The following is a 14818-nucleotide window of genomic DNA, read 5'->3' as shown; positions in this document are numbered from 1 at the left end:
ATTATAGTCATGAACAGCCCATGGATTAACTAGCAGAATACGGCGGTGGCGCTGCGGCCTCAGCCCTCGGGGGCAATGGCCGCATCGCGATATTATAAGGAGGAGGACCCTCCGTGCCAGAAGCCGCGATAGTCTCTTTGTCCTTGACACTACGACGCCGCCGAAGCACAAGTGCCATGGCAGTCGCCACCAGGACCATGACAATCGGTATGGTAACCCCCAACGCGATCTTCGCCCCCGAGCTAAGACTCTTCGACGGAGGGCCTGCGGTGCAGGATATACTGCCTGGACTGGATGCCTGATTCAGCCGCTCTTTGAATTGGTCGCAATCGAAGTCGTCAAGTTGGGAGGTGACTGTGACGGATTCGAAACGTTGGATGTCGGAGAACGAGGCGCTGTATAGCAGGTTAGATTCCGATAGATGATTTGACAGCAAAGGGGCAACCAACGAGTAAATGGTGCCGTTTAGTGTAATTGTCTTGGCTTCAATGAGTGGTAGCGATAGGGCCAGACGAGATGAGGTGTCTATAGTGATATTGGCGGAGGTCTTCGTCAGGGAATCCAGTTGGGGCCTGCGTCCAGTTAGCCAAGTTAGGGCTTAAGGATGCAGTATTGTCATACTGCCTTATATTGCCAGAAAGCGTGAGGTTTGATTCAACCGATTCAAGCTTTGGAAGGCTAATATCTAATATGTCTCCCTTCTCTGCGAGTTGGATCTCGAGCCCACTACGATCGGTGTGCCTGGTATCCACGGGCTGGCCGACTGTGGTGAGCTCCGGCATGTTAATGCTATTCAAAGTCAGCCACTCAGTCATGAATAGTAGCAATATCAGCACAGACCTGTTTACATATCCCCAGAGTCGAATATACTCCGCAGAACGCAGCGACGGCATGTCAACGCCTAGTCTTGGGAGCGGATAACTCCCATCGTCGTAAATCATATAATCCAACCCAATATCAATCCCACCAGCCTCCTCCAACGCCGCAAAACGCAACTCAACTTCACTGCCGGCGGAATTCGACGGGGAGATCGATATCTCCCCCGTAACGTTCTTCAACTTCGGCAGGGACACATCGCCAAGTTCTGTATCGGGAATCACCAAGCCACCCAGGTATTCGAGCGCTGGGGCCTCAAGACGGTGTACGCTAGACCTCCCCATCGGGTCATCAGTCGAAGGGGCCCGCAGCGTGATTGTCCCTGTGATATTTACGACGTCGCCCATTGTGATCGGGCCCTTGAATCCTTCGCCCAGGTCGATGTTGCCGACGATTGTGGTGCAGTTGTTGAAGAGCGATTTGGTGTTGTCGGCGTACTCTATTTCGAAATCGCGATTGCACTCTTCGGCGAGTGCAGCTGGTTTCAAGTTAACATATGTATATAGTCTGGTACCATAGAACTATGGTAAGGTTACGTACAAATTGCCAGTAGGCTGGCCCATAGCCAGAGCATGCGTACAGCCATATTAAGGAGGATAGCTCAGGATCACCAAAAGAAACGTAAACCGCGACAAACTGCTCATTTCTGGCGACAAACTAGAGGTAAGATTAAACACGCGCGAACGGGCGAGGCGATGTTCTGTATTTATACAGCAGGCCAGGAGGCAGTGCTTGACGCCCTGGGCTGGGCACCAACATGGACAAATCAGGGCCACCCATTAACTTTCAGCTGGCTTTAGGCAATCCCTAAACTAGTGTGCTTTTTATAAAGTCATTGCGCCTCAGATCTGCATTGCCTTCCTCGCTAGACCTACTTGGTAGGGCGGTTTAAGCATGCAACTCAGCGATATTATATAGTCTAGCACTGTCACTTAAACCTCATCCTGCCTAACAGTAACCTGGTCTTTACCAGTATCCCCCCACACACTACCAGTACCAGCTCCAGGAGACACGCCATAATGCACCCCCTCCTCAATCTCGTCCACGCTCCTCCCCCTCGTCTCCGGAATCATCAACGTAATCCCCGCCGTCAGAGCCATAAGCCCCGAAAACAGCCCAAGAACCCCAGGCAGTCCAATCCTATCCGTGACAGTCCCAAACGCAAACGCCGTAAGGACAGCACCGCACTTCCCCGCGGCGGCAGATATACCATGTGCTGTCCCCCGAACCCGCGTGGGGAATACCTCCGACGGGATTAGGAATGTGGTACAGTTTGGCCCGATGCAGATGACGAGCTGGCACAGCGTGAACATGGTCAGGAGTCCGCCTTTGGATGTTGAGATTGAGGGGGCCATGATCCCGGCCCAGATGGCGTAGAGGATTGAGACGAGGGCTGAGGCGTAGAATTGTTGGTTGACGCGTCCGAGGCGGTCCGGGAGGGGGATTCCTAGGATGAAGCCGGGGAGGTAGCCCTTGAATAGATGGTGAGCATCTCTATGTCTACGTAGGATGATATGGACTTACAGCAGACTGCACGATGATATTCCCAACAGCAGTGTTCCACAGGGTTGACCATTCGTCTGGGCCAGAGGAATATCCGATTTCTTTGAGAATGACGCTCTGGTTGAGGTTTATTCCGTAGTATGCGATATCACTGCTATCATTAGTTGCTGCTCAGCTAAACATCAATGAAGCTTACAAAAGAAACCAAGTGGCAGAAGTCGCAAAGAGCACTTTCGCATGCTTCCACTGACCAAAATACTCGCGAAAGTCCTGCATCTGTTTTCGAAAGTCTCGTCTCTCGCCGTCATTGGCAACATCTTCCTACATCAGCGTCTATCTGCGATATCGGTTTATGGTGACTTACACTTCGTATAGGGCTTCGTCTCTGGCAGCGTCAAGCGCGCATACAGAGTCAAAGCTGCAGGAACCATGCCGATTCCGAGTAACAGCCGCCAAACCCATTCTAGAGCATTGATGTTATTGTACACCGCAGACTTGAACGCCCTAAGCAGGACGAGGAACACGATGCTGGCTGCGTAGTTGCCCACCCCGATAAAGGCAAACACGGACAGGACCTGTACTGCTCTGGTGCCCAGAGAGACACTCTCTACCGACAGTGCAGATGACAGGGGGTAGTCTATCTCAGTCAGTGGACATCAACGGGAATTATCATAGTGAGCATACCAGCTCCAATTCCCACGCCCGTCAAGACACGGAAGACAGATATCCAGGCTGTGATATCCTGAATGGAAAATCCATTCCAGGGCAGCAAGATAACAAGCAACGTCCCAAGCAGGGTAACCATTAATTCCTTGCCATAGACAGCCTGGCGGCCCCAGGTATCACTCAGAAGGCCAAAGAGGACCTGGCCCACGATCATGCCCAGACTCAGTCCTCCTTTCATTATATCGCTGTTTACTGATGGGACTTCTGAGTCGTCCTCCTGGAAATAGAGATATCCCAGTACGGGGACCACTGCGAGGGTTAGCAGGTGTCTACAATTCTCGGTCGCAACGCACCTAGCCCGATGGTCAAGTTGATATATCCATCGGTAAAGAATCCTGCTCCAGCAATAGCTAGAAACTTGAGTTTTTGTGATAATGAGGCCATGTTGAGTAGAGGGAGTTGGTGTCTTCTTTACTACGGGACCTACATCGGTACACTACTTATATACATTATGACACCTCTGCAAGTAGTATGAAGCCAAGTAGTATGAATAACGAACCAAAGTAGAATGAGCAATCAGCAGGGAGCTTGGGCCCACGATGTTCGATGGAGACAGCGGTGGAAATCAACTGCAGCCACTGACGGCGCCACGTGGGGGAGCTCGGCACGAAGACCGCAACTACTTAGCCACTCACCCTGCGCATTATTCATCTTATTCATCTTCATTCTGTCTGACTGCCTTGACTGTTTTATTGTTTAACGTTTATTGTTGACTTCTACATTATGGACGAGATCGCGGCGCTGCGAGACACATTCGGTGACCGCAAACCCCCCGAGATCAGCAGGAAAATTACGGCCTGCGTTGCTTGTCGGAAGCAGAAGGTCGGTCTTTTAACATATCTACTGCTCTATTATACTGACTCATACAGATTAAATGCCATATGAAAGCAGACGGCCAGCCGCCATGCACGCGATGCTCCAAGCGGGGCCTGCCCTGTACCGTCAACCGCAGCCTGCAGATGCTGCTAGAGGACGACATTACGTAGGTATTAAAATATGTATACGAAATCGGTCTAATTATATTTAGATGGAAGCACGGAATTACAGAGAAGATCCGCAGACTGGAGGGCGTCACGAATGAACTGATGGCTCGAGTACCTGGGCCTGCTATCCAGCCTCCTGCACAGCCCAAAGACCAGACAAGACCAGAGCAGACAAGACCAGTGCGTAGAGAAGTCGAAAATAGCGACGAGCAGACCTGGGAAGTCGACCCGAAATGCGAACCAGCCTCGATTCCAGCATCCTGCATCTCAGAAATGAGCAACCCCAGTCCGCGCGAAGCCCTGGTCCCCTCGCCCGCAAACCTGATCTCGAGGGGCATCTTGTCGCGACATGAAGCAGAAGAACTCTTCCAGAGATACCACGAGCGCCTCGATCATCTTCTCTACCGTATTCTCGGAGACCATCAAAGACTAGAAACGGTTTTATCCAGTTCTCCCCTCCTAACAGCAGCCATCTGCACTGTCGCTGCGCTGCACTCGCAGACATTCGGCCATCTGTTCGACAAGTGCTATCGTGAATTCAAGCAGCTGGTGGGAGCAACGACATTCTCACGATTCCATAATGTAGACGACGTCCGGGGACTCTGTATCGGCGCATTCTGGCTGCACGAGCTATCCTGGTCCTTAGCAGGCACTGGTAGGCGAACCCCCAAGTAACAACTCCATGTAGCAACAATGCTAATAAACAGCCGTCCGAATCGCCCTCGAAATAAAACTAAACCACAGCATCTACCAAGCGCTGAGAGGCGCTCGCTCCGCATACATGCAGACACGCCTCTACTATCTGGTTTACGTCTGCGACCACCACTGCTCAGTCCTCTACGGGCGCCCACCCATGTCCCGCGACTGCGACAGCATAAAAGGCGCAACCCAGTTCCTAGAAACCGAACACGCAACCGAAGACGACGTGCGACTCGTCTCGCAGGTGAAGATCTGGCTGATCTCCGCGTCTGTATTTGATACCTTCGGCGTGGACGTCGAGACTCCTGTCCCATCCACGAAACTCGCCCAGCTGCGCCGGTTCTCCATCGCCCTGGACACCTGGTACGCGGACTGGAGCGATAGCTTTGGCCCGAATGCAAGGGTTGGGAATTACCCAGCCAAGGGCGTCGGGCTGCACTTCCACTTCGCGAAGCTGTATCTGTGCTCGCATGCCTTCCGGGGCGCGCAATCCTCGCCTGATCCGAAGCGGCGGTTCTCGTCGTCTGAGATGGAGGAGGTCGCGAACACGGCTGTTCTCTGCGCGGCGTCGATATTGGGCGTTATGACGGCTGATGCGGAGCTGCAGTCTCTGTTGAATGGCCTGCCGCTGTGCTTTGATACGATGATTGCGTTTGCGGTTGTCTTTCTGCTCAAGGTTGCCACGGAGTATACGGATGCGGTGACCCTGGATAAAGGGAAGATGCTCTCGCTTGTGGATCGGACGATTGACATGCTGCAGCGGACGACGAGCGAGATGCATAGACAGCACTTGCTTGTGAGGATTGGGTGTGGAGTGCAGAGGCTGCGTAGCAAGTTTGACGACGGCAGCAATAATAATAACATATCTGCTCCTCCTGCACCGGTATTTGGGACGCCGCAGACTTCGCCTGTGGATCTGCTCCAGGGAGATATCGAGTGGATGCAGAACATGAGTGACTTTGACTTGTTTAATCTCCAGGCACCGCTTTCAGGGCTGGGAGAGTGGCCGCTGGATGGGGAGTTTGGGCATGCCTTGTGATTACATACTGTGCTATATGGCTGAAAGTAATGCAATAGTATTAGACTGATGAGGCACGCTGGAATACTGCGTCGAATACAGTTTCTTCCGTACATCCTTCATTGGAGATGGCTGTGATGGTGACAACCGTGTCCCTGGTTAGATCTTTCAGGGTGTCCAACATCCCCCTGAATGCAGTGTACTGTAGGGCGGCCAGGGAAAGATGCACGAATGTGGCGTCTTTCTGTAGCATGGACAGGCCATCCTCGAGAACGAATCTAGAACGACCAGCTGTATCCGTGGAAGGCAGACTGAGGGTATCACTGTCGGCAGACATCTGCACAACTTGCACTCCACGTCTTGACAGTTGGTCGAGCACTTCCTCTTCCACGGGGCGTCTATTACCGTTCTTCGTGTGAAGGTACTTCTCGACAATCCAGCTATCCTTCATGTCCGACAACATGCCATCCTGGGCAGCTTGCTCAAATAAAGTCTCTGAAACGACGATAATCAACACAGGCTTCACTGGAAGTGCATATAACCTGTCGACCACCACAACCCTAGTCCTCGAATCTGCCTCATCAGCATCATTCAATTACTCTGAATGATGTACTTACCAATAAGACACCGAACTGCCATATCCTCATACGCATCCAGCCCAGGCACCTCCATCTCCGGATCCTTCGCCCTATCATCCCACCGTCTAACAGCAAGTTTCGCATCAAGCCATGGATCATTCCTTGCATCCCTAACCTGCTCTTCCGTAAAGAACCCTCCCTACACCATCAGCATCAAAGGAAAAAAACTATGTAAGAGACAAACCTGAAACCTCAACGTCCTCTTACTCGTCTCACTCAACCCATCATAATACTCCCCCACAGTCGAAACCAAAACCCTCTTCGCAAGCACATGCGCCCCGACAAGCTGACACACCCTCTCACTAAACCCCAGCTGCCGCAGATACCGCTCCCCCAGGACCTCGTGGCTCGCGCGCCCAATGTACGCCCCGTCCGGCGCAATCATGGCCGGCATATCCTTGGCGTCTGGGATAAAGCGGCCGACATCGTGCAGGAGCGCGGCGAGGACGATTTCTGAGTCTGAGCCGTAGCTTGGGTCTGTGTGGGCGAGGTAGGCGCATTGGAGCGAGTGTTGGAGTTGGGAGATGCGCTCGCCGAGGTAGTCGCTTTGGCCTTGGGCGCTAATAAACGCGAATAGCGTCTTTATTGTTTCTTGAGGAGTGGCCATGGTATTTGGAGAGATTAGTTAATTAGACTGTTTGAGGATTGTTGGTGGAAATTATGGTAGGTATATGTATGTGTGGCCATGCCCGGTACGAAGTCCGAGATGCACCAGTCGCCCTATCCGGGACGAAGTCCTGACCGGCCCTCATGCCGGATTCGTGATAACTGTATAAATAACGACTACTGGTATATTCGTTTACATCGAACAAACGTGGATTGTAATCGTCGCGCGTTGTCGTTCTTCTCTACTCCCGTCCTTCCAAGCCCTAACCCACAACACCACACCTTACCACCAACAACATAATGACAACCCTCAGTCAAGAACAACTCGACTTCTTCCACGAGAATGACTACCTCAAACTCACGGCCGCAGAACACGGTCTCGTAACACCCACCCAGCTGCAGCAGTGGACACGTGAGGTCCGCACCTGGCCCCTCGAGAAGGGCAAATGGATGCCCTATTTCGAAGTCACAGCGGACGGCACACGCCAGCTCATGCGCACAGAGAAGTTCGTCGACTACCATGACCAGTTCCGCGATCTGGTCTGTGGTGACGGACTCGGTTATATTCTGGCGCAGTTGGCGGGACAGGTAGCATTACCTCTTTCTTATATCCTATCCTGCATGAACATACGATTAATAGAAGCAGGAAACAACCCTCTTCAAAGATAAAATCAACTACAAACTCCCCAACGGCAACGGCTTCCTCGCGCACGTCGACTACCACGCCTACAGCCACATCGGCGAAATCCCGCATCTCACAGCCAACATCGCCATAGACGCCACCACACTCGCCAACGGCTGTCTAGAAGTCGTCCCCGGGTCGCACCGCATGCAGATCGAATTCGCAGAGGGCGGCCGGATCGCGCCGGCATGGGAGAACACCAAGACCTGGGTCCCCGTGCCGCTGGAGTCCGGCGATGTCTTGTTCTTTGGGAGTATGCTGGCGCATCGGTCCGAGAGGAACCGGACGGAGAAGAGTCGGAGTAGTCTTTATGCGACTTTCTGTATGAAGAGGGACGGGGAGGGGCTGAGGGGTGTTTATTATGAGCATCGGAGGAGGGCGTTTCCGCCTGATCATGGTATGTTTTCACTTTGTCTTTCTCTTCTTCTTTGGATGGATAATATGCTAATTCTGACTACAGAACGAGATGCGAATATGGATTATGGAGACGGGTGGAAGCAGTATGGCTTTGCAGCGCCGTTCTTGAAGGATGATACAGCGAAGGCAGCATGATATTAACGTTAATACTCTTTTTGTTCATAATAATACCTCTCTCCGGATACCTCTGCAGTTAAGTTCGGCTTCAAACTGGTTATACAACAAACGTCCCAATCCGAGGCCCAAAGTACTCCCCCTCCGACAGATGCAGTCTCGTACACTCCCCACTAGCCTCACACCCCTTATCAGGCTGATTCCCAATCCAATTCACATCAGCTCCATGGTAACTAACGGCAAAGAAAATAACCACCGCGGCAATCGCAATCCCCGTCGAAAACGCCGCCGACAGGACATAATTATACTTGGACCAGAACATCAGATAGCGCCGCCGTATATAGTTCCACGAGATCCAGCCCGGTAGCACCGCAGGCCACAGGTAGCCCAGGTTGTAAGGAGCCCAGGTATGGCCACCGCTGAATATCACGACCGGGTGGATCTTCGTGAGCCAGTGTGTTCGAGGGAGTCTGCGGGTGGCGTAGTAGTATATGACTGGGAAGAGAAGACCTGCTGGGAATGCGGCCAGGAGGGCTGTGTATTGGGCGCTGGCGCCGAAGACTCTACGTGCCCCGAGAGACCCGAATAGAACGGCGGCTGTGAAGTAGGATTGGAGGCCTGGGCAGGTGAATTTGTTCTTCTGGTTTGCTTCGCAGAGGTCTGGGATGCGGGTGATTTGGAAGTTCATGACGCCGGTGCAGACGAGGGCAGATACGATGGCTATGAACATTAGATATGGCTCTTGCATTCATTACTAGGTTGGAGAAGGAAAGACGTACTCGCAGCAACCTGGCACCAGAATGTCTGACGAGGGGGGATCTTGAGATAGTGACCGAGTTTCAAATCATTGGCGAAGCTGAGAGCGTGCGCTGTTGTCACGTATCCAAAGCCTTTGAAGAAGTTCATCTAGAGGATATCTCATTAGCTGGTCGAGGCATGTATCTATTAAACAAGCACAGAACTTACCGCGAGTGCATTCCCAGGCTGCCACGCCCCTCCGATAAACTCTGCCAGAACATTATACTCGACCTCAATACCTGTCGTGGCGTATATAATGCCAGTGGGAATGACAAAGATCAAAGCCAGTGCGATACCAAAGAACACGACGCCAACGTTGGTGTAGGTTGGCCAGGCTACCACGGCGGCAACTCCCAATCCTACAGCGATGACCTGAGATGGTTAGCTGGGTATGCCTCAGTTGCTTTTAAGTACATACGTTCAAGATTAGGTACCACCACTCTGGGGCCTCGCGGTAAGAACCCATGAGTCGACTGTGGATGTCTTGAAAGTCATTCCGGTTGTTGCCTCCTCTGAAGGATCTCACCAGGGATCTCATCCCCAGCTTGATGTCTTGCCGATGGTAGACAATGGCATACGACACGACGGCACTATACACGGCAAAGAAGAAGATACTATAGGAAATATTAGTCAGTGCAGACACTCCGGGGTTGGGAAGGCGTACTAATAAACAATAGACGCCGCGGTGATGTACACCGGACTGTAGCTCAGATATTTCTCCGTATCAAGAAGCCCCCGCTCATCCAGGATCGCCGAGACGTTGTATTGGGATCCGTTGTTGGCAAACATGTTATTGGTGTTGATGGGCAGATACCCAGTATGATACGAGTTCGTCCAGTACATGGCCACCAGGATTAACCCGCTGAGCAACGCACCAGCGAACATATTCGCTGTGACGTGGAAAGGGACAATCAACGGGTCGATGTGGAGAGTGGCAACGTTCCAGTCGAATGTAGGCAGGGGATTAAACCCCAGGCCCGTCTTGAGGCCGGTGATGGCAGTCAGTGCGAAATTGCTTGGTGCAATCCAGGCAAGCCAGTTGAAGAGCGACAGGGCTGAGACGATATGGCTAGGAAACCAGAACCAGACGAACATGCAGGCAAATGCGAGCAGGAAGAAGTTGTAGCGGGACATGCTGTACAGTCTTTTGAAGGGGCCGGGGACGGTGGGACTTTCATCTGCAAGCTGTTAACTGCTGCCTGGGGACATTGGGAACTGTCAAGGCTTACCATCATGAAGAGACTGGTTCAGGGCCACAGTGACAAGCGAACGAGGCCAGATGCAGAACGATGGATAGACCAAGAATCGTCGAGCCAGCCCAGCAAGCCCAAAGCCCATCAAATTGAAGGAAAGCTGTATAGTTAGATAAGTATCAACAGATTACAGATAGTACGTACCGAAATGCAAATTTGAAACCCAAACGAGCTCGCAAAAGGCCGATTGAAATACTTCCTCATCCACGACGTAAAGATGATATACCGCGAATGGGGCAAGCTCGTCGCCACATTCGCCATAATCGAGATCAGCATATGTTCCTTCTGCGTGAACTTGCCAGGATTCAGCTTAAGACGTGCACCAAAGACCGCGAATTCGCCCACGGGCAGCCATCTCTCCCAGGCTTTGCCTATTGGAAACGACAGGAGCTGCACAACCGCAGCATCAAGCCGGATTGCCGGCTGGCGGACGGAGAAGAGCTGGTTGACGAAGCTCAGCAGCACGACAAACACGAGGCCGATTGTCCACGCGCGGATCGTGCCAGCCGGGGCATAAGTGTCGTCCTTGTTGCTCACGACAGCCCGCACTTCTGCATAGGGCGAGTCGTCGGTGAGAAGGCAGACCTCCGCCTTGATGTCGGCGATGAGCTCTGCGTGCGCATCGGGGTTATCGAAAAGATCAGGGTGATTGACAAAGGCCTGAAGACGGACAATTGACTCGGGGTTGAAGTTAGAGTCTTGGTCGTGGAAATGGAGGATGCGCTTGGCTCGCTGTATAGACTCGTGAGACTCGATGAGCTGGTTCAATGGCATATGAACTTACATTCGCAGCATCCTCAAGGCTAAGTGTCTTGCTGCTTTCCTTGACCTCCAGAAACTCCTCTGCGCTGCAGCCGAGAAGCTTTGCTTTTTCCTGGATCTCGTCTTCGGCATATCCATGATCCAAAGCGAGTGCGTTGGCTGAAGCCGATACGCCTACAGCGTCCTTCTCGTTGAGTGGGGCCATTCTGCTTGATTCCGATGCTCTGCTGGATGCTCTGCTGGATGCTCTGCTGAATGGCTCCAGCAAATAGGCTAGGGTGGGCCATTTGTATCCTGTTGTGCAGTGCTTTACAGCAATTACGTGCTCTGGTCTACAAAGAAAAACGTGCTTATAGTGCAAATTACGTTGCTGCCCAGGCCCTTGGCAGTGGAGAACCACCCGGCTTGGCAAGCTCAAAGACCGAGCAGTGAAAGTCAATTGCACTTTCATTCAGTGTTAAGTTGTTAACGGGGTTGTCTGTTGTGGTCTCAGTCAGAGGCCGCAGGACCCAGGTGCAGTGAGTTCAGGAACAATCGGTGAAGAGCGGCGGCAGCCCTTACAGACAAGCCGGATACGAAGCCACTCCACATTCATTCCTTATTAACTCGGAAATAGGAATGTCGAATGTGACCTGGAACTTGCATTAGGAGCACTTAGTGTCGCATGACCCACGTCGGAGAGCGGCGTCTCTCCGACGTGCCCGGCCGAGCTTGTCTAAGATAAGTAACATGCATGCCGGGGTGGGGTTCTACTGAGACATCTCTGTATGGGTCCTGGTATCTGCACCTAATCAGTAAGGGGGGGAGTTGTATTCTGCCCGACTCGATGGGTGGTGGCGGTAATATCAAGGTCTTTGGGATGTTCATGTTAGGGCTGACTTTCTATATCCACTAAAGTCCCAAGCAAAGGTTACAATTTAGTTGAACTTAATTCTTGACACCAAGATGGAGATCTGATTGACATCAGATATCTCCGATCAAGGACAGCCCTTGCATAGGGCACCAGAAGATCATTCAATTACCGACCATGGCTTGAGCGATGGAAAAGTGGGATCTCATTTCCCGGCTTACAGTTACCCACATTCCTTGTTTCTAATCTGAGGCTGTTGGGACACAATCTCGAGAAGCATAATAATAAGAGTATAAGACAGTTATGCCGAATATCTAGTTCCTCTGGATAAGAATAGAACTGGATTGCGGGGATCTACTGGAGTACTTTACTATTCTCAGGTACAGATCCTGTCTATATCCGTCTTTTTTCTCAATTGGGTTATTGGGATCTGCCAGTGTTGAGGTCCTTTAGGGCATTTATCTTCTAATCATTTACTACCTCTACTCCTCTTTTTTCTCCCAGTGAGAAACTTCCCCGATTCCGCAACTGCTTAGATCTCGCCTGAAACCTCCTCGGATCCGTCTTCGTCGAGAAAAGAATCGATCTAGACGGTTCACTACTTTGTAAGAAGTAGTGAAGGTCAGAAACAAGTAGCAAAGTGCTCGACTGGTCAATATCCTTGTCTGATGCCGCATCGGGGCAGGGTACAGACAGTGATGATCATAGAGACGTAGTCATAGCTTCATTAGGTATCTGTACATCAAGGCTCTCATCATTCTATCATACATGTCAGAATGTCCATTGCTATCGCAATGTTGGAGCTGGCCTCTTCGGCAACATCCTCTATACCCGAATAGCCCTAACATGATCAGAATATCCACCCGCAATCCTCCCAACCCAAGACACTCTCAAAGCCGACTACTCGCTCTGTCCACATACCATTACTCCATTTTCATGGAATCAGATTAAATCAGATAGGAGGTTTATTTCTTTGTCCACTTGGGAGGGGAGAAGTTTCAATATGTGGGGTATAATGATATCGGTCTCCAAAAAGTATCCGATAACTGTATCAATGGATGCCATATGGGTAGACTGAAAGAAATCCAGAAGCTGCATATGAAAGACAGGCTATCACACCTAGATATTCACATATTTATGACATAAGTATTGCTTCTCATTGTTAACAGACAGTGCCTTTGTTTAATCCAGCAAGATTAAAGCCATGCCGATTCCTTTATCACCTACCATCAAAGGCATACACTACTTATTTACATAAACTACTTATTTAACCCAACCACGCAAGCCAGTCCCTGCCCCAACCTTCCAGTTTTATGCTTTAGATACCAAGAACCCTACTGCATCCTATCAACATGTCAGGCAACACCTCAGACAACATGTCAGACAACAGCATGGATTCCGACATCTCAGTGGCCATGTTCACCTTCCCCACCCTCATCGATCTGTATGTATACCCCAATCGGACAAAGCACAAACCCGTCAACCACTGGGTTATGATCCTCGCGCCTCCAGGCAACAGTAACTGCACATTCTACCACATCCGCGCAATGGAGGGTCTCTTTGGCATGGAGTACATAAATATATCCTCCCGCGAACGCATTCCGCTCCACTCACTCCCCATCACCGCGGGTGAAGACATGGAGAAGTATCTAATGGGTCGAATTGACCAAAATAGGCAGGATAAGATTATGCACGTTCTCAATCAGTCACTGCTAGAAGCCTCGGAGACTTCGATGCCGTGGACGCTGACCTTTTTGCACATGCTGGAGGAGGAAAAGCTTGTTCCGCCGGGGATGTGGATCTTTTACGACCGGATGCATGGTGAGCCGGATACTGATTTTGTTGTGGAGGAGAAGTCTGTTGTTTCTGAGAAGTTGGTGGAGAAGATGCAGGATTTGGGCTTGGATTCGCGAGTATCCAAGAATGAGTTTGAGAAGTTGACAATGAGGTTTCGAAATGTTAATTTAATATCGGATTAGCTTTTGGGATATTGCCAGAGCTGCCATTAACGATACTTATATCAATACCTATTCCATAATCCTCTGAAGTAGACCATCGAATATAAGTCTTCAGTACCGTGTAACTGTAACACTCTAGGATCACCCCAGAATATCAACCCAATAGACGTCAGAGCTAGATCACAGAGATCCCTACACAAATGCCGGAGAGTTTCTGAGCTTGACTGCTAATATCAACCCGCAACATTTCATCCTGGTCCTATGTTAAAACACCGCACCCAGCGTAACCGGTGACGCGGCTTGTGAATCATGACAGAGATAGATAAGTGCCGGTTCCCTCTTCCCCTTTCTTTTCTGGAGTCATCAGTCTACTCAAATCAAACGATTTCTTCCTAAGGTTATCGTTAATATCCAATATGAAGCTCTCTCTTCTGCCAATTATCATCTTCCCCCTTGTTGCAACAGCTATGGTTACCCCCAAACTCCCAGCAGGCCTTGAGAAGAGGCAGGCTGTGAGTTACCTTGATCTTTTTCCAGTACATACTGCGTAATATCCATACTCACGGTTTCCAACAGTGTGCGGCTCTGCCCTGCACCGAGAGCACGGCCATCTTTTGTACCCTCCTTCAGTGCGGAGCCTGTGTGGTAAGTTTCTCTACCTAACCGCGTTTATCTTGGGCTAGTATGTGCTGATAACTCCTGGGAAAGAATGGGAATTGTGCGGCTGCCTAGGTTTATGATTTATGTATCGGTTTCTCTTTTTAGGGTACAGAGAACGTCTAATGTTATCCTTATATCTACCAGCTGCTAGTAGGCACAACATCATCACAATGGCATTCTGCTACAGCTATCTACACTTCTACCCTCACTATCACTATCGCAATCTACCTGATCTACCTTCTGTCTATCCAACAAACCTCTACCCTCTGTCTACC

General features: G+C 50.8%; 7 protein-coding genes across 7 annotated transcripts; 3 read left to right on the top strand and 4 right to left on the bottom strand.

The window, feature by feature from the left end:
* Positions 1-25: 25 nt before the first annotated feature.
* APUU_21510S (uncharacterized protein) lies at positions 26-1462 on the bottom strand (the record flags this gene model as incomplete). The annotated part of the gene is made up of 5 exons (XM_041700270.1): positions 26-395; positions 450-572; positions 622-789; positions 841-1354; positions 1417-1462. The coding sequence occupies 5 exons, from the start codon at positions 1460-1462 to the stop codon at positions 26-28; spliced, it is 1221 nt and encodes a 406-aa protein (XP_041553272.1).
* Positions 1463-1808: 346 nt separating this feature from the next.
* PHO84_1 (inorganic phosphate transporter Pho84) lies at positions 1809-3489 on the bottom strand (the record flags this gene model as incomplete). The annotated part of the gene is made up of 6 exons (XM_041700269.1): positions 1809-2348; positions 2401-2530; positions 2576-2696; positions 2744-3016; positions 3064-3354; positions 3399-3489. 6 exons carry the CDS (start codon positions 3487-3489, stop codon positions 1809-1811), a joined length of 1446 nt encoding a protein of 481 aa, XP_041553271.1.
* Positions 3490-3828: 339 nt separating this feature from the next.
* APUU_21508A (uncharacterized protein) lies at positions 3829-5826 on the top strand (the record flags this gene model as incomplete). The annotated part of the gene is made up of 4 exons (XM_041700268.1): positions 3829-3927; positions 3975-4087; positions 4133-4743; positions 4796-5826. 4 exons carry the CDS (start codon positions 3829-3831, stop codon positions 5824-5826), a joined length of 1854 nt encoding a protein of 617 aa, XP_041553270.1.
* A 40-nt stretch (positions 5827-5866) lies between these two features.
* Positions 5867-7050, bottom strand: APUU_21507S (HD domain-containing protein; the record flags this gene model as incomplete). The annotated part of the gene is made up of 3 exons (XM_041700267.1): positions 5867-6378; positions 6423-6582; positions 6628-7050. The coding sequence occupies 3 exons, from the start codon at positions 7048-7050 to the stop codon at positions 5867-5869; spliced, it is 1095 nt and encodes a 364-aa protein (XP_041553269.1).
* A 299-nt stretch (positions 7051-7349) lies between these two features.
* APUU_21506A (phytanoyl-CoA dioxygenase family protein) lies at positions 7350-8283 on the top strand (the record flags this gene model as incomplete). The annotated part of the gene is made up of 3 exons (XM_041700266.1): positions 7350-7637; positions 7696-8128; positions 8192-8283. 3 exons carry the CDS (start codon positions 7350-7352, stop codon positions 8281-8283), a joined length of 813 nt encoding a protein of 270 aa, XP_041553268.1.
* A 79-nt stretch (positions 8284-8362) lies between these two features.
* APUU_21505S (uncharacterized protein) lies at positions 8363-11280 on the bottom strand (the record flags this gene model as incomplete). The annotated part of the gene is made up of 8 exons (XM_041700265.1): positions 8363-8982; positions 9042-9168; positions 9229-9432; positions 9479-9674; positions 9725-10238; positions 10290-10413; positions 10458-11045; positions 11098-11280. 8 exons carry the CDS (start codon positions 11278-11280, stop codon positions 8363-8365), a joined length of 2556 nt encoding a protein of 851 aa, XP_041553267.1.
* Positions 11281-13277: 1997 nt separating this feature from the next.
* On the top strand, positions 13278-13904 carry APUU_21504A (uncharacterized protein; the record flags this gene model as incomplete). Its single annotated transcript, XM_041700264.1, has 1 exon — positions 13278-13904. One exon carries the CDS (start codon positions 13278-13280, stop codon positions 13902-13904), a length of 627 nt encoding a protein of 208 aa, XP_041553266.1.
* Between the last annotated feature and the right edge of the window lie 914 nt (positions 13905-14818).

Source organism: Aspergillus puulaauensis, chromosome 2 (assembly GCF_016861865.1).
Source record: "Aspergillus puulaauensis MK2 DNA, chromosome 2, nearly complete sequence".
NCBI classification, from domain to species: domain Eukaryota; kingdom Fungi; phylum Ascomycota; class Eurotiomycetes; order Eurotiales; family Aspergillaceae; genus Aspergillus; species Aspergillus puulaauensis.
Note: the sequence above shows the minus strand (reverse complement) of the source record. Positions and strands in the feature narration are given on the sequence as shown.